Source organism: Peromyscus eremicus, chromosome 13 (assembly GCF_949786415.1).
Source record: "Peromyscus eremicus chromosome 13, PerEre_H2_v1, whole genome shotgun sequence".
Taxonomy (NCBI): Eukaryota; Metazoa; Chordata; class Mammalia; order Rodentia; family Cricetidae; genus Peromyscus; species Peromyscus eremicus.
This window is the reverse complement of record NC_081429.1, coordinates 7220608-7238361: the sequence shown is the minus strand read 5'-3', so window position 1 is coordinate 7238361 and position 17754 is coordinate 7220608. Positions and strand designations below refer to the sequence as shown.

At 50.0% G+C, this 17754-nt stretch overlaps 1 protein-coding gene across 1 annotated transcript in view; it reads right to left on the bottom strand.

The window, feature by feature from the left end:
• The window catches only part of Mlph (melanophilin), a 43420-nt gene extending 27805 nt beyond the window's left edge, over positions 1-15615 (bottom strand). Inside the window, exons 1-2 of the mRNA XM_059278513.1 lie at positions 15297-15615; positions 7628-7761 (exon numbers count right to left, since the gene is read on the bottom strand). Of these exons, the coding sequence (XP_059134496.1) occupies positions 7628-7737 (110 nt within the window). The 5' untranslated portion in view covers positions 7738-7761; positions 15297-15615. The remainder of the gene's footprint in view (positions 1-7627; positions 7762-15296) is intronic.
• Between the last annotated feature and the right edge of the window lie 2139 nt (positions 15616-17754).

Genomic DNA, 17754 nt, shown 5'->3' with positions numbered 1-17754 from the left:
GGGGGATGGGCTCTGGTATCTGGTATCCCCATGGTCCTTAGTGTATACCTACCAGACCAATGTGAGGTACTGAGCAGCCAGGGTACTGACTAGCAAAAATGTAGGGCTGGTGTGAGATCTTCATGGTAGGGATCTTCATGGCAGACACTATTTACAACCCCACATCCAGCCAGGACCATTGGCACAGAAGCCAATGGACAGTGTATGGTGTCTAGGTCTCGTGGCCTGTGTTACTGTGAAGGACATGTGACCAAAACCTCCTTAGAGTCCCCATTGTTGTTCTGGCCCAAGCTAGGGAAGGAGACTCATGAGGAGAAGATGGTGCCAGAAGAGGAGGTCATGCAAGAGGCTGGGAGACCAGCAGCCACCAGAATTCAGTTTTCTGGTTAAAGAGTTGAGGACTCGGGACTAAGATTAGACGAGAAGCATGAGACCAGCCTTTCCTTTGCACACTGTGACGGTGACCACAAGGTCACAAGGACATACACACAAAACCCTCCCAACCAGAGAAAAGAATCAGAAAAAGAGCTGGGTCTGCACATTAGAAGAGTCATAGGGGACTCCCAGCCAAGTGGAACGGAGTCTGAAGAGCAAATCTCAGACTCCTTACCACTTCTGTGAGCAGTGTGAAGACATGCCCCTTACCCCAGCCTCCATGAATGAAGAGGTAACCCAAAGCAGGACCTGATGATGGTAATGTGTCACTCAAAGGCAGCGTGACCATCAGAGACTGCTGCCGGATGCATGGAATATGAAAGAGTAAGGGGTGGAAGCAGAGACCTGAAGGTAGGAGGTAGGATCCAGGGTCAGGAATGTTTGGGAATGAGCGTGGCAGCCTTCCTGAAGGCTCTGGGAAGGGAACAGTCAAGGTGGTAAGGAAAACTCTGGGGACAATGCAGGGGGTGATGTGTGAGTGCAGGAGACAGGAGCAAAGTAGCGGAGAATCCCACCGGCCATCCCACACCAGTGCTACCCTCCAGCCCCGGCACAGGCAGCTCACTTCCGGTTTCAGCCATTGTTCTTTGCAGCCCTGGATCTGCTTGTCTTCAGGGATGATGAACCAGCTAAGGGTGACTTCAGTCTTCTTATTTGTCTCCTGGGGTTTTTTTTGTTGTTGTTGTTGTTGTTTTTTGTTTTTTTTTGTTTTTTTTTTCAAGACAGGGTTTCTCTGTGTAGCTTTGCACCTGTCCTAGAACTCACTTGGTAGCCCAGGCTGGCCTCGAACTCACAGAGATCCTCCTGCCTCTGCCTCCTGAGTGCTGGGATTAAAGGTGTGCGCCACTGCCGCCCGGCTGTCTCCTGGTTTTTAACTTATTTTTATTTTATGTGTATGGATGTTTTACCTCTGTGTATGTCTGTGTACCATTATGCATGCTTGGTGCCCACGGAGGCCAAAAGAGGGCATCAGATCCCCCGGAACTGGAGTTATAGATGGTTGTGAGCCACCATGTGGGTGCTGGGAATCAAACCTGGTTCCTCTAGAAGAGCAACAAGTGCTCCTAACTGCTCAGCTGTCTCTCCATTTCATTCTGCCGATTTTTAAATGAGCTGGTGTGTGCCACAGGTCTTTCACGGATTATCTCAGGAATTCCTGTGTATTTGCAGAGATCAAAACACCACACTACCACCTATTTGCCTTTGGGAAGGTTAGCAGGTCTAATATTTGATTAGTGGGCTGCGTCCTTTGGACAGGATGTGGCATTTAAGCATACTTCAGTTACTCCCTTCTCAAGGACATGAGTCACTGAGGCTGGCAGTTCATCAGCTGGCTGGCTGCTCTTCCTGGGTTTAGGACCATCAATGATTTCCACCACAGACTCAGCTGAGCATCGGACCTTTACACGTGGAGGGAGAGATGTGGAGAGGACTCTAAATATTCCGGCATGAGGCAAGACCAAGGCACAGGCTCTCAATTTTCTTTCTTTGTACACAGAACCAGGCCACTGAGGTCCAGGATGGGGGTGTCCCAGGAGGGAGGGGCTAACACATGGAGGGGAACCGGGTGTTTCCTCCAAGGTTTGCTTTGGCAATACTGTGTTTGTATAGCATAAAAATAAAAACGTGATTATATTTTCTGTACTTAAAGCTTTTTAAAGCCCCAGGTGACACATGTGAATACGGGATGCATGGAAGATAAGAAACACTTCTCTGGAGTTCTCTCTCAACTCAGGGAAACAGGAGAAAGGAACCTTGATCCAAAGGTCAGCAGGACATAGCCAGGAAAGTTCAGAGTGTGGAAGGACACAGAATTAAGCAGTCAGCTCCTTCTACGACAAGCTTCGAAGGAAAGAGAGAGCAGTGTGTGTGTGTGTGTGTGTGTGTGTGTGTGTGTGTGTGTTGTATGGTGTGTGGTATATGTGTGTGTTTGTGGTATGTGTTGGTGTGCGTGTGTGTATATGTGTGTGTTAGTGTGCGTGTGTGTATATGTGTGTATGTGTGTGTGTGTGTGTGTGTGTGTATGTGTGTGTGTGTGATGCATATATGTGTGTAGCTAATAGTTTAAACATGACTGAAAAGACAGAAAACTGAGCTGGGCCTGGTATCGTACTCCTATAAACCTAGCACTGAGGAGGCTGAGGCAGGAGGATCCTGAGTTTGAGGCCAGCCTGAGCTACATAGTGAGATCCCCATCAGAAGTAAGAGAAGGGGAAAGAGGAACAGAGGGTGCAGGAGAGAAAGAGGAGGAAGAGGAGGAGGAAGAAGGAGAAAACTAGTCACCAAATGCAAAGTCTGGACCTTATTTGAAGGTAGGTGGAGAAGCCGAACAGGTTGGACACTGATACTGTGGACCATTTACATGACATTGCTGGGAGTTATTCTAGCTGGAGGAAAAGGGATGAGGATCATAGTATAAAGCAGCACAGCTAATTGTCCCCTCCTGGCTTTCCTCCCGAGCACTCACGGGGCATTCCTCACATCTGGGCAACCTGTCTCCTCCTTGGCCTTCCGCCTCTGCGAATCAGAATAACAGGGTCACCTGGGGATGAAGTGGGGTCACACAGATGGAGCTCAAGTGTCATTGTGTGACCCTGCTGGCTGCAGAGCCCACTAGTAACCGTGACAGACACTGTTGACACACAGCAAGCTTGTGCAGTGAGGACAGCAGAGGCTAACAGCCAGCCACTGAGCTGCTGTCACGTGAGGCTGTGGGACCTCATGGTGGGTGCGCGGGGGGGGGGGGGGGGGGGATTTGAGTCACAGTGATCAGGTAGCTGCTTCATTAAGCACGATGGAATGTTCTTTAGAGAATAGGAGTGTGACATGACTCGGGGTCCAGTTTTTAAGCCATGACACTGGGGTCCATGGGGGGATGGACAAGAGGGCAGCGGTAGAAGGAGGACTGAGGGGGCAGAACTCTCCCTCAGTTGGTGTGGCCTGACTTGGGGCTAGCACTGAAGGCGGTAAACGGATGTTGCACCCCTATTCTAATGGGCTTGCGGGTACATAAATGAGAAAAGAGATGAACAAATGTGACTCCTGGGAGCTTGACTTTAGTAACTAAGATAGGGATGAGGTCTTGGTGGAGACAAACCATGAGTTGTTGACCAGATGTCCAATCTGAGGGCTAAACAGGGGTTCATTGAGTCAACAATTTAGAAGGGTCTTAGCTTGCTGTGCAGGCCTACTGTGACACCCACTGACCACTGGCCATAGGTGCTACTTAAGTTCTAAATAAAATAAAATGGGCTGGAGAAATGGCTTGGTGGTTAAGAGCACTTACAGAGGACCCAGGTTCGGTTTCCAGCACCCACATGGCAGCTCACAACTGTCTGCAACTGCAGTTCCAGGGGATCTAATGCCCTCTTCTGGTCTCCATGGGTACTGCACACAGGTGGTAACATACACAAATCCATATGAAACACTCATATTCATACAAATTTAAGAAATATAGAATAAAATCAAACAAAACAATTAGTCCTGTCAAGTACTCATAGTCATGGAAGTGGGTGAATGGCTGCCATACTGGGAAATAGTCTGTACAGCATTCCCTCCACTGCAGGTTGGGCAGTGCCATTTGACCTTGGGCATAGCTAGGTATATATTTCAGTGGTAGAGGAGCCTGAGTAAGGCCCTGGATCCAGTCCTCAGCAGTGCAAAACAATACCCTTACCCCAAACAAAACAATAAACCTAACCCCTTAAGGCTGGACATGGTCATAGGGGAGTGAAGACATACAGAAGAAAGAGAAGGGTTGAGCTCAGGGCACTGAACCTTCCAAAGGTGAGTATATGACAAGTCTAGACATCACCAGCAAAGGCGCCAGAAAAGGAAGAGGCTAGATATCAACATACACAATCTCCCAAGGAAGGGCTCTGGGAGTGCTAACCCTGTTGTTATTATATATAATATATTTAAAGATAAAACTACACTTCTATAACTTGCTCTTTCCGCTCAACAGTGCCTTGTCAGCTGCCCATGTTAGGTGTCAGTTTATTTTTACAGTTATTTTTAATGGATGCCAAGAAATCATGAAGCTCATTGTTAAAAGTTGTCGTTTTGGGGGCTGGAACAATGGCAGCCACAACATGCGCTCGTGGCTTGGGGACACTTGAAAAGTGGCTAGGGAGACCCAGGACTTAACATTCTTACTTATTTAACTTCCGTGAATTCAAATAGCCACATGTGGGTGGTGGTTTCTGTCACCTGCCTTTGGGAGGTCAACATGGTGACTTCATCTGGTTGTACTTTCTTTCTTCTTCATCAGTGGAAGGCATCAGGGTGAGGTTTGCAAACACACTCTGGTATGCAGAAATTTAAACAGTGCAGGATGAATTTGTTCTTTGAGTGATTGACAGGTTGCTCACAAAAGCACCTGACACCAGCCAGTGAGGGAGACCTGATGGGTGTTTTATCCCATGAACAAGCAGGGAAGAACACTACTCATGGGTCCCTCTACCCTGAAGGGCAACCTCTGCTACATCCAAGCACCGACCAGTAGCGAGCATCATGGGGCATCACGGCGCACGTCACAGGTATGCTGTGCCTGTGAATTGCAAGACGGATTTTGGTCACAGCTGCTGCATGACAGACACTCTACTGGAGAGACCGAGGGGACATAAGGATTGGGACTCTTAGTCAGCTCACTTTGCTGAACCAGTTTTGCCACCAAGAACCTGGTTTTGGTTTTGTGCCTGTTTCAATCTTGCCTTTTCAAAGAGTCAGCCTCGCCCAGTGTGAGTAGAGCTAATCCTCCTGTTGTGACCTCACTGTGCTCTCCACAACCTGCCTCAGGACCTAGGCCCTGCACCCTGCTACTTCCTGGGGTCAGGTTGGACTTGCAAACAGGCTAGTCACAGGGAAAAGCAGGGCTACCCTGTAGCGGTAGACTTCCCAGGACAGCAAACACGTGAAATCCTTCCGTCAACTCTCTGCCGCACGACTGTCCCCCAGGTGTGTGGCCAGCTATAATGAACTGTTTGCACAGTGAAAGCCAGTGGGCCACTCAGGCCTCAGTGGTTTTGCGGCTGACTTTCCATCACCATCTGAAAGATTTACAACACGCCCCCACGGTCAGGCGTGTTCGCATATGCCTGGCGGACACTTCCGCCTAGCCAGGCCCAGGTCAGGATAGCCATTTCCGGGTCAGGGCATCTCGCGGGACCGAGATGCGTGACGTTTCACTGGCCACGTAAGCGTGCAACGTGGCCATGTGATCTACGCGCTTGCGTGTAGTAGTGACGCTGATCTGTCCACGCCCAGCCTTTAAAAAATCAGGCGCCATGCTCCTGGTTCCTTCTTCTCCACACACGTGTTTCCCGCAGGCCTGTTCACTCTCTGTCCCTTTACCTTTAATAAAACTCTTTGTTAGCGGATTCTGTCGTGTTTCGTGGCATTTCCTTGCTGGGTAAGAACACAACGCAGCCAAAAAACTAACACCATCCCCTTTGCAGATGTCAGCCCCGTCCTGTATGATGTGAACGCTGTGCACAGCCTCTCCCCACCTGATAGGCACTGGGACTTTTAATAAACCCATTCCCTAGTCCCAGTGCTGCTGTGAGACACAACATCCTGGGGCAGCTACATCCACCCCTGCTGGCTCATTCTGTGCAAACAGCAGGTACCCTGGCTGTGGCTAGCTCACCAGCTGGGGAGGTCCTCTCAAGATGCTTCCTATCCGAAGAGTACTTAGAAGTCCTTAATAGTGCTTAAGGAAAAAACAAAACCAAACCCTGGGGGGAGGTGTTTTTTCTTCACAGGGAGAAATGACCAAAGGAGCATGGAATAAGGAGAGCCAGATGTTAGAAGGGAGTGATCCAGAGGCATGCAAAACTCTCTGAATTTCACTAAACTTGGGGTGGAGGCGGGGCCTGCCCTCTCCCAAGTCCTTGGGAAGGTTGTGCCTGCCTGGCACCCTGTACTTTGCTCCCTGCAAAATGAAGTCTCCCTCCCTTGCATGTCAGTGTGAATGAGGGTCTAAGTTTCCATTCATTTAAAACAAAGGCTGGCCACACGAGGTCTGCTCTGGAGATGGGCAAAGTACCAGTCCTGCGCTTGGCCGGAAAGAGAACTAGTGGAGATTTGGATGTCCGTTGCTTGGAAAGTGGGTCCAGGCTGTTGTGCGCATCAGGCCTGTGCTGGGGGTGGGCTTTGCCCCAGGCCAAGCAGGGGGTGGTGGTGAAGGAACTGGCTCAAGATGAGGCTGATTCACGATCAGGACCCCGGGGTGACAGGCAGGGCAAGGCAGGAGGGAGAGTGGAGAGATGGAGCTGATTGGTCCCTTCCTGTAATACTGGAGCCTCTTACTGTGCGCCGGCCTTGAACTGGGCTTGTCTTTGGCCATCCGTCCTGGACTCTGCTCTGTTTTGGGACCCAGAGGCTCTTCCTTGCCTGATAGACACTTCTCTGGGCTTTATCTGAGTTCCCACCCCAGGAACCTTCTACAACACTCTTTCCTCCCGGCTTTAAACACTGTGGTCAGATGAGCCATGTCCCCAACCCCAAGACCTCTATGTGACAATCCTGAGAGCCTGTGTGGTCTGTTCCTAGCCTTGCATTTTTCAGGCTGCCCTTAGTTGCCTCCTTTGCTTCTGTTCAGTCTTTGCTCAGGGTCTCCTCCCCTCTTCTCAATAAGCTGACCACAAAAGACACAGAGAGAAGATGGATAGTTGCCGGGCGGACTGATAACCTTCTCTTGTGGGCAGAGACAGAAGTGAGGCAAGGGAGGTGTAGGCAATGAGGTGAATTTTGGCTCAGCTGGTGGGGAGAATGAGAGACACAAGCTGGGGCCACCCAGGAAGAAGGGTGCCCCCCACATCACTGAACAGGATGGAAGCCGGCCTCTGCCTGAATCTCTTTCATCTCAGTGTCCAAGTGATTCAGAGCCAGACCACATTGTCCACATAGCCCCATTAGCTCTTTTTCTCTCTTTAAGGTGGGGCCTCGGGACCACGTGGCTCATGAGAGAGACAGCACCCAGAAACCCAGTCAAGCTCAAAGGATCTCTTCAGAGAACAGAAAGCCTCGTTTTCATGATGAGGAACACAAGCTTGGGAGGGGAGCCAGGTCCCAGATCCTAGCTTGCCATCCATTCTGCTCACCCTGTACCTCAGGCCATGTACCCACGCAGGACACCTGAGGTGACAGCTGCTTGGGACATCTGAACTCCGTGGCTTAGCCAGACACTTACTCAAGTCTTTCTTCTTCTCTTCTCCGAAGGTCAAAGTCCCGCTGAAGCACGGCCCATACATGCTTGGCTTCCTCATCTGTGAGCTTGGAGAGGTCCAGTTTCTTCCCCATCTCTGTGCCTCATCCAGGCCACACCTGGAAAGTCACAGGATCACAACCAATCAACTCCAGGAGGCCCCAGAGACACCAAATAAGTCATAGAGTATGAGGCAGATAAAACACCCGTGGATTCCTCAGGATGTATGTACACTGAGTTTTTTAAAAATGGATGAATATCTGTCTGGGGCTAGGGCCATTTAATAAATTTTGCACAGTTAAAGGAATGGAGTAAGATGTGTAAGGGAATTAGTTCTTGCCCCTGGGGCATAGACAGCTACCCCCACTGTTCCTACTGTGAGGTGAGTGCCCATGGTTCCCTATTACATTTGCTCAGAAAAGAGGAAAACAAGCCAAGTCTGGTCCATCTCTGAGTCCCTGGGGCCATTCCCCACGACCTTCAGAGCTGACAATGCTGATCTCTGAGAGCAGGGGTGCTTTGGAGACCAGCCCCCCATGTAGGCATGATGGTTAACCTCTACTGTCAATGTGACTGGATTTAAAATTATCTAGAAGACACACCTCTGGGTCTATCTACAAGAGGTTTAGCTGAGGAGGAAAGACCCACCATAGGCTGGGGTCCCTCACTGAAGAAAAAGGACAGAGGAGAAAGAGAGCTGAGCACCAGCGTTCATCTCTGTCCTCACCACGACTGTGGACTCAATGTGACCACCTGCCAGATACTTCTGCCACCAGACTAGTCACATGATGGACTGTGTCCTCCAACTTTGAGCCATAAATCAATTTTTTCCTTCCTTAAGTTGCTTTTTTCATAACAAGAAGTAACAAACGCCATAGGAAAGGTGAGACGATTCCTCATCATCCAAAAGATTTATGTCTTCTGGGGTGGGGCCTGCTTGCTTAGGGTTGTCACATGGCGGAGAGACCCCCACAGGAATGTCATCGTAGCATGACGCCCAATGTGCTGCTCCAGGAATATTCACGCAGGGCTCACAGTGAGACTAAAGGAAGAACACCTGAATGGGCAAGGTGGTTAGGCCTGCAAACTTTGCTCACTGGAAGAGGTCAGCTGAGGGACTGTCCCGTGGGAATTCTTGTGCCCAGTGCGTGTTAGGGTCACCTGACAATGGCAACAGCCAGGACTCCTGGGATTCTGGATGGTTCCCTTGCAGTCAGAGAAGCAAGGCCCTGAGTGTACTGGTGTGCTGTGTTTCTAGATGACCCAAGGGAGTGGAAGTCAAACCAGATTTTTGATTAATTAATTAATTTAAACAAAATTAATTAATTAATCAAAATAAAATAAATTAATTAATTTTACTTAAGGCATAGTCTTGCTGTGTGACCCAGACTAGAATGAAACTCTCAATCCTCCTGCCTCAGCCTCCTGAGTTTTGATATTATGTATTTGTACCTTCACATGGATTTCACATGGAAAATTCAGATTTTGAAGTTCTCCAAACCCGATATCCTTGCTAACGTCAATGTTAAGTCAATGTTAATGGACACAGGAAGAAAAATTCAGACGTCAGACCGAAAGACGGCAGAACCTGGGGACATTACTCTAAGTGTGGTTCGCACTGGCAGCCTGCTTTAGAAGTTGGTTAGGATGAAGGTTCCCAGGCTCTGCCCAGCCTTGCAGACCAGGAAGCTGCATTTTGGCCAGCTCCTCAGGCAGCTGTGAGCATGTTAGAGTGGTCTGAGCTAGTCCACAGATTCCTGTGGGTGGCAATACTATGGGCTGGGGGTCATTTATTTAGTAGTTACTAACAGATTCAGTCTGCATGCTCTGTGACAGGACCACTGCGGGGTGGGCAATGGGTGTGAGGCAGGCCAATGATGGTGATGGTGTAGAGGAGCAGAGAAGGGATGCTCTCATACTGGCTTTTTGGATAGAGATGCCACACGGTTCTCACAGGTCATATCAATGTGACACTCTGTCTGGGCATCACTGACAGTGGAGGACCCTCCCTCATGCGTCTCCACTGAGTGCATGGTACAGCTCGACCCATGACTGATGAGGATGTCTCTGACCACACCACACGATCGCTCCCTGCTTCCACCCTTCTGAAGTTTCTTCATACTTCCTAGTGGTCAGTGAGGTCATGTGACTGTTAAGCTCCAGGGGGACAGTAACTCTGTTTGCCTGTGGTACATAGGTCCTTTCTATGCTCCTCAGTGTTTGCAGGGAAGCCTATGGGTGACCCTTAGTCCAGGTGGCTCCAGAAACCATATAGTCTTTGAAAGGGCTGTGTTTAGATGCCAGAAAGACCTGTTTTGGGTGACTGAGAGTTGAATAGCACTGGGAGAGCCTGGCAAGTCTTCCTTAAGGACTTGACCCATTTTCTTGGAAATATTAGAGAAAGGGACCAATCAGGTGCTCTCATGGGGAACCTGCAAACCACCTGGAAGTCTCCATCTTGCTTTCAGATTCTGAGATATACCCTCCTTCAGGGCCACCAAACAGTCAGAAGAGGTCAGTATGAACTTTTGAGAGGAACTGGTTCTATACCAGAGAAGTACTTTTTAACTTGGCCACACAGAGGTTAATTATGGCCCATAGCCTCAGCACGCAGTTGGCTGAGGCAGGAGGATTTCTGGTTGGAGGTTAGCCTGGGCTACATAGTGAGATATGTATGTCTCACAAAAAAATTCAAAACTAGCAACAAAATGGCTGTGAAGATTAATCTTCATTGTCAGCCTGACTGGATTTGGGATCCCCTAGGAGACAGACACACCTGTGGGCGTGTCTGTGGGTGCATTTCTAGAGAGGGTTAATGGAGGAAGGAAGACCCACCCTGAATGTGGGCAGCACCATCCCACGTGCTGGGGTCCTGGACTGAATCAAAAGGAGAAATTGAGCTCAGTGTGAGCGTCCATCTCTGCTTCCTGGCTGTGGGTGCAATGTGACCAGCTGTCTCACACACTTGCCACAGCTACAGTCACTGCCACTGACATGCCCCTCCCCTCCCATGCCATCCTCAAACTGTAAACGAAACTAAACCTTTCCTTGAGTGGCCTTTGTTCAGGTATTTTTTTCCACAGCAAGGAGAAAAGTGAGCAATAACAGGTTAATAACGAGAAGGCAGATGTTATTAAACTGAATTTCCAGAGTCCACCACTGCCAAGCAAAGTAATGCCCCAACTTTCTGTGTGGCTGCCAACCAGAATAGCCCCCAATATTCTGGGTCTTCGCATTGGTGAAAGGTAATTTCTCAATATTTTTTTCACTCACTCCTCAATATTCCCAATCTCCAGCACAGTGGTGATTTTGAGGAATGTATTTAGAGGGTGCCGGGTAGGCATGGGCTGGAAAGTGCCGCAAGGAGCCAGTGCATTCTTCAGGCGCCCCCCTCAGAACACGTGGTGTCTGGCTTCTAAAGAACAGAACAAGAGGTTCTTAGCAGACGGGTGACTGGGGCCCATTCATTCTGAATTCTCATCGTTTTAAAGCAAGTGTCTTACGGGCCGTATTCACTCAAGTTCTATTTTTAGAGCAGATGAGCAGCATGACCCTCAGCTGAGGGCCCTCACCCCCTCACCCCCTCCCCTCCTGAAGTAGAAGTCAAAGTCCATGGGCATTTAACTCCTGAGTGTGAAGGGAAAGCCAGAGGGGAAGCCACCTCTTTCTCATCCTCATAGCTTGAATTCTTTTTTAAAAATTAATTTTTTAGGTTAGCACACAAAGTAATGGGTTTGTATCAAGGAATCCTCATACATATTTGTCATTATATTTTCTCAGAGGATGCCCAGTGCTAGTAAGTGGATGTACAACAATATTGACACGTCGGTACCGAATCCAGAGGCCACGGCATACTGATGACATGCACCCTTCCAGCCCAGGTTGAGACCACGGCATACTGATGACATGCACCCCTCCAGCCCAGGCTGAGACCACAGCATACTGATGACATGCACCCCTCCAGCCCAGGTTGAGACCACGGCATACTGATGACATGCACCCCTCTAGCCCAGGTTGAGACCACGACATACTGATGACATGCACCCCTCTAGCCCAGGTTGAGACCACGGCATACTGATGACATGCACCCCTCCAGCCCAGGTTGAGACCACAGCATACTGATGACCTGCACCCCTCCAGCCCAGGTTGAGGCTGTTTCTCTTCCTATGATGCTTGTTTTTCATAATGAGAGTCACTTGGTTTCTTAGCCACATGCCAATGATGCCTGAAGCTAGGAGGAGGAAAAGGGCCAGGGAGTTTGCTGAGCCTGACAGGAGTCTGAACACTTGCTGCTTAGGATGCTGCCAGAATGAGGCAGGAGAAGGGTCCAGACAGGTGGTAGGACAGCATGGCTGGCCCTCAGCAGTGAAGTCAAGGGTAGATCCTTGCTAGACATGTAGGGGAAGCAGTGTGGAGGGGCAGGAGCTCTGCGCCCCACACCGAGTTGGGAAATCTGTCTTGACAAAGCACATCTTGGAGGATCTATGAATGATCCCAAGTTCCCTTTGCTCTGCTTATGAGATCCAGGAAGGGTGGAATTCAGTGTTTGGAAAGTGTGTGCGTGCGCGCGCACGCGCGCGAACACACACACACACACACACACACACACAGACACACACACACACCCATCGCTAGGCTAAGAACAACATGTTGGCACCTTATGACTTGGAAGCCCTACGAACCTTTCCTCTGATGCCCTTTTTTAGATCGAGTCCTATGTCTTTGAGTGCAGGAGGCTCTAGGGGGAGCATTTTCTGAGTCTGTCTGATGGAAACTTCGGAGGGTGGTACTACTACAGGACGACACTTGTTGAGTGTATCATTGGACAATTAGAGGCTGAGAGCCAGTGTCCCCAGCATGGTATGTGTCTTTACCTACCACAATAAACCCCTCCCATTTAGTGAATCGATACAAGGCCAGGGCATAAAGCTTGATTAAAATTGCTATTTCTAGAAAATAATCTAAAATCAAATGAATAATTGGTTTGATGTCAGTATTTTAAAATTGCACAAACCAAGTCAGTGGCATTTTGAGGGCACGCTGAGAGCTTCACTGCCTAGCCCAGGCTGGCATAGGACATGCACACTTGAAGTGGGTGAAAGGGCAGCCCCTTGGTCTGCAGCCTCCAGCAAGTCAGTGCTCCCCTATCATCCCCGCTTGGCTTGCTCCTCAGGAATGAGTCTGCTCCCAAGTCTGTACTTGTAATGGTGAGGGGTAGGGAATGTGCCAGACCCATGGAGGGACCAGGGCTGCCCTGTGCCTGGCTAGGCAGCGGGGGATGGGTGTGTGTTAAGGCAGGACGAAGCCTCTGGGCTCTGACTGTTCCTTGTCTGTGCTGATAACCCAGTCACGAGCTTCCTGAGCCCCAAAGCACTCTGAAGTTCTCTCTGCTCGACCGCTCAGTGGCGGCTTTAATCCTATTTCAAATCACCCAGATGCCAGCTGTCCCCAGTTACTTAATGATTATACTGGGGAACAGGGAGGCATCAGAAAGAGCGGCCAGCAGGAAGGAGAGATAAAAGCTAAGGGGGACCACTCAGACCCAACCACAGAGTTTCAAGGGAATGTTGTCTTTAGCTATTAGAGATTTGAATTAACGCTCCAGTCACATTGAAGGAGAACTTATAGACAAAGACCTGGCTTATCTACTTCTAGGGCCATCTGCCCAGAAGCTGGCACATCAGTGACTGTGAGCAAACAATTGGAGAACAACTCAGCAGATGCCAGCTGACAGGGGCAGGGATACCCGCTGTGTGGACCAGGCAGGTCCTGTTGATAAAAGTGTAAGCAAATGTGCCAGCCATGACCCCTTGGGGGCTGTCTCCAGAGCCTCTGGGTGTGGTTATGTGTGTGGACAGGGCTCACACCACAGGGGTCCTGGGGATTCCAGCCTCCAGAAACAGGATGAGCATTCTGCTACCCAGAAGCACTCGCTTCCCCACAGAAGTGCCAGATGCCAGTAAAGCCCTGGGAAGGCTCTTATGAGCGGGGGTGGGGGGTGGGGGGGGGGTGGGGGGGGTGAGGGTGGTGGTGGGGTGGGTGGGGGTGGTGGTGGGGGGGTTGGGGGTGGTGCCTGCCATCACTTCTAGCTCGATCTCTCTCTCGGGAGCCTCACTTACCCATGGCTATTGATTCTGACCTGCATGCAAAGCCTCTGGTCCAGGCTGTGGCAAGAGCTAAACCAAGTACAGCTGCAGGGCCTGCAACTGGGCTTCCACCCCAGTTCAGTCATAGCCAGCTTTGCTGCAGACTGGTCCCTCTTCTCAAGATCTCAGGCTCCCTGTCTCGACCATGAAAGGCTGGGCTCCATGGCCTCTCTGGTCATCTCTAAGCCGGCATGATGCTGGGAGCTTAAAAATAAGAGGCACCAAGGCGGTAGGGTACAGGGTACATATATGCGTATGTGTGGAGCATCTTCTTTCAGAAGTTGCTTTTGAAAAGAACATGCTAGTGAGCCCTAAAAGGTGCTTTAAACGCTTGACCAGGGCACACGCACCTCTTTGCCCCTCCGCAGCTTCCTCCCCTTCCCCCTCAGTGCTCAGCAGCTTCTCATGGCCGCTAAAGCTTCAATCAGGAAGACCCACCGACTTCTTGTGCATATGCCTGGACCAGGTTCTCAGTCCCGTGAGGCACCTGCCGCGGTCCCCAGTATGGAGATGGGACATTGTTGAGATGGAGGAGCATGTCTCCCCTTCCCCTGCCTGACGCTGCTTGATTCTATAAAGTGACACCTTGGAGCCTTGGGCAGGGGTGGTGCTCGTGGCCAGGAAAGCTGTGTATTGCTAAGGCCCAGTAATCGATTGGGGGATGGGTGTCAAATGACGCATCCCAGTAAGGAGCCATCAAGCACCCAGGGGTGCAGCAGCCTCACTGCCCAGCTACTCCTGATCTTTTCAGAGCATCCCTTTCCCTGAGAATTTATGGCCTGGGCATCTACTGAAGTCTTGAACCCTCATTATCACACAAAGCCCTCCTAAAGACACTTGAACAACCACACTGCAAGAAAACAGGACAGGTAAACTTGCCAACCCATTTCAGATGAAAGCAAAGAGCTGCGTTTTTAGTTCAGGTCAGTAGGGTACAGGTGTGCCCTCTGTGAACTCTCCCTGGGTCTGTGAGACTCAGCTCCCTCACAGGCTTGGAAACAGTGGTGGAGATGAGGGCTACACCTACAGCCCACCCACCTTTCTTTCCATATCTTCACAACAAGGAGGTGGACCCAGGGAACCTATGGTCCAGAAAAAAAAATTCCACTAAATCTGGTGCTGCCAGGGGTCTGGAGGAGGGCAGGTGCCTCCTTCTGCTCGGATCTTTTTCTTTCCTCTTGCTTGTTCAAGACCAGCTGGTCAGCCAGGAGGAAGTCTCTCTCCAAACAGCCTCTCACCCTGGGCTCCAGTCCAAGTCTCCCGGGGCGCCAGCTTTTTACCTCAAACGAGGCTTTTGATTAAAACCAACTGTTTAACACCAAACGGGCTCCCTAAGGATTTAGCCCACTGTGATCGAGGCATCCAGAAGCAGCCTAGAGTTTGGGGTTTGCTGAATGAGCACTCTCCTCACCAGCACGGACCTAAGCCGGAGGGTGGAACTACACCCTCCCTGAGCTGGGTTCCCTCTCACGAGAGTCCTGCAAGCTCCAGGTTCTCCATGCACTCACCAGCCTCGCTCCTGGGAACTCTCTGCCCCTGGCTTTGGCTCTTGAGTCCTGGGCTCTGCTCCTTGCCCTTAGGTCCTGAGAGAGAAACCCCGAGCACCGAGCACCGAGGCCTGTGTTGGGTCAGGGTGCACTGAGCTAGACAGAGCGGAGTGCAGGGAGCCAAGCAGCTGTACACAGGACCTGCCCAGCTTGCCGCCTGCTCAGATCACATGGCTACTCCCCGTCCCGCCCAGCTCCGGGATCACCGTGCTGTGCATCCCCGTGCTCTGGCAGGCCAGTCGCAGAGCCGAAGCCAGGGGACCTCCTGAGAGGCGCCAGTGCAGTGTGGAGGACAGAGCCTCCTCGTCCCCTAAACTGGTTGGGGAGACAGGGCGGGGAGGATGGGAAGAGCCAGTTCTACCAATCCACCCAGGTCCCTCAGAGGAGGGACCCGCAGGCAGAGCACGTCCTCAGGGAGCGCTGCATTTCCTCGAATACCCATTCTAACTCTTCAAAGAGATGGCGTCACAGATAAGGACACTGAGGCTCAGAAAAGCCCTACCCAGAGTCACCGACTGGTCAGTGAGACTGTGAGCCCAGGGTTTCCAGCCAGAGTTGTGTATCCCCCAGGGCCTCAGATTGCAGGATGCAGCTGGACCCAGAAAACCCCTCAATGGGCAGTCCAATCATCAGGAAATGAGACTGGCTTTAACTACTCAAAAAAGTCCAGTAGGTCTCTGGTCGGCTGCTCTCCACCCAGAAATCTGCAAGTAGAATAGAGAGACATGGTGATGGGAAAGGTCTCCAGATCAGGATGAGAGCCAATGCATTTTGCAGGCTTCGGGCAGCTTCAAGGCCAGCCAGCTTCTCTCTAGCCCAGCGGCCCTCCCCAGCCCTTAGGGGATTTAGCCCAGCTAGTCCTTCTGAACTGCCCTGGATGCTGAGAGAACTCATGGCCCCCAGCACCAGAGCACTCTAACCTGGCTCCCCATTGCTCTATTTAGAAACGATTAAACAAGAAATATGCTCAGGTGTGTGGTGTGTCAGGTGTGTGGTGGTTCACACACAAAACCCAACACTTGAGAGGCAGAGGCAGGAGGATTGCTGAGAGTTTCAGACCAACCTGTGCTAGGATTGAGTTCCAGCCAGGCCAGCCTGAGCTACAGAGAAAGACCCTGTCTCAAACAAACAGTGACCTCTGTTCTTTAGGGACAACTTTTCCAACTCAGTTCCGGTGTCCACAAAAATAGAGACAGGGACATAAAAATTAGACAGCTGCAGGGTGGACAGATGTGATAGTATTGTCTGTTGTCCCCCAGCGGGAGAGAGCTTTCAAAAGCCACATAGTGTGTGTGTGTGTGTGTGTGTAGGGGGGTGGTTGAAATTAAGAGTGGAGCGTGGAGCTGTTATTGACGACCATCAGCTGGTGTGTGCGATCCCAGAACCTCACACGCTCAGCAGTCTTCCACAGCCAAGGCGCTGTTCTTGTGTCCTTACCGCACACCTTGCTGTTGTGTGAAAACTTAATACTTTCATTAGGATTGCGACTGTGAAGACTTAAGTGCTCACTTATGTGAACTAGTTTTTTTTTTTTTTTTTTTTTTTTTTTTTAAGTATTAACAAGGCTGGAGAGATGGCTCAGTGTTTAAGGGCACTTGTTGCTCTTACAGAGGACACAGATTCCATTCCCAGCACTCACGTGGCAACTCACAGTCATCCAGGGTCTGTCTGGCACCCTCTTCTGGTCTCTGGGCATGCAGGAGGTACATATATACACATGCAGGAAAAACACCACACATACAATAAAAGTAAATCAATCTTCTTCTGGGAGGAGTTTCGAGACAGGGTTTCTCTGTGTAGATGGCTCAGCCGTTAAAGGCTAGGCTCACAACCAATAATATAAATCTTTAAAAAATTAAAGACCTTGAAAACTTTTAGATGGATTCAAGGTGGTATACATTAAAGTGAAGAACTATGGCACGCAATATAAAGAATAAAAATAAAAAAATAAAAGGAATCAAATTCCTCCTGCTCTCAAGCCCAGTCTCTAAAAGCAATGGTCATTGATGATTTATGTGATGTTTCTGACTTGTTCTGTGTGTATGAGTGTGCATGTATGTGTGTATATGATTAAGTATATGACTCTGTGTGTGCAAATGACTTAAGTATATGACTCTGTGTGTCTGCATAGGACTGAGTGTATGACTCTCTGTGTGCATATGATTGAGTATATGACTCTGTGCATGTGTACATGGCTGATTATATAACTGTGTATATGACTGAGTGTTTGACTCTGTGTGTGCATATGACTGAGTGTGACTCTGTGTGCATATGATTGAGTATATGACTGTGTGTGTGTATGACTAAGTGTACGGTATATTACTCTCTCTGTGTGCATATGATATGACTCTCTCTTTCTGTGTATATGACTGAGTATATGACTCTCTGTGTGTGCATATGACTGAGTATATGACTCTGT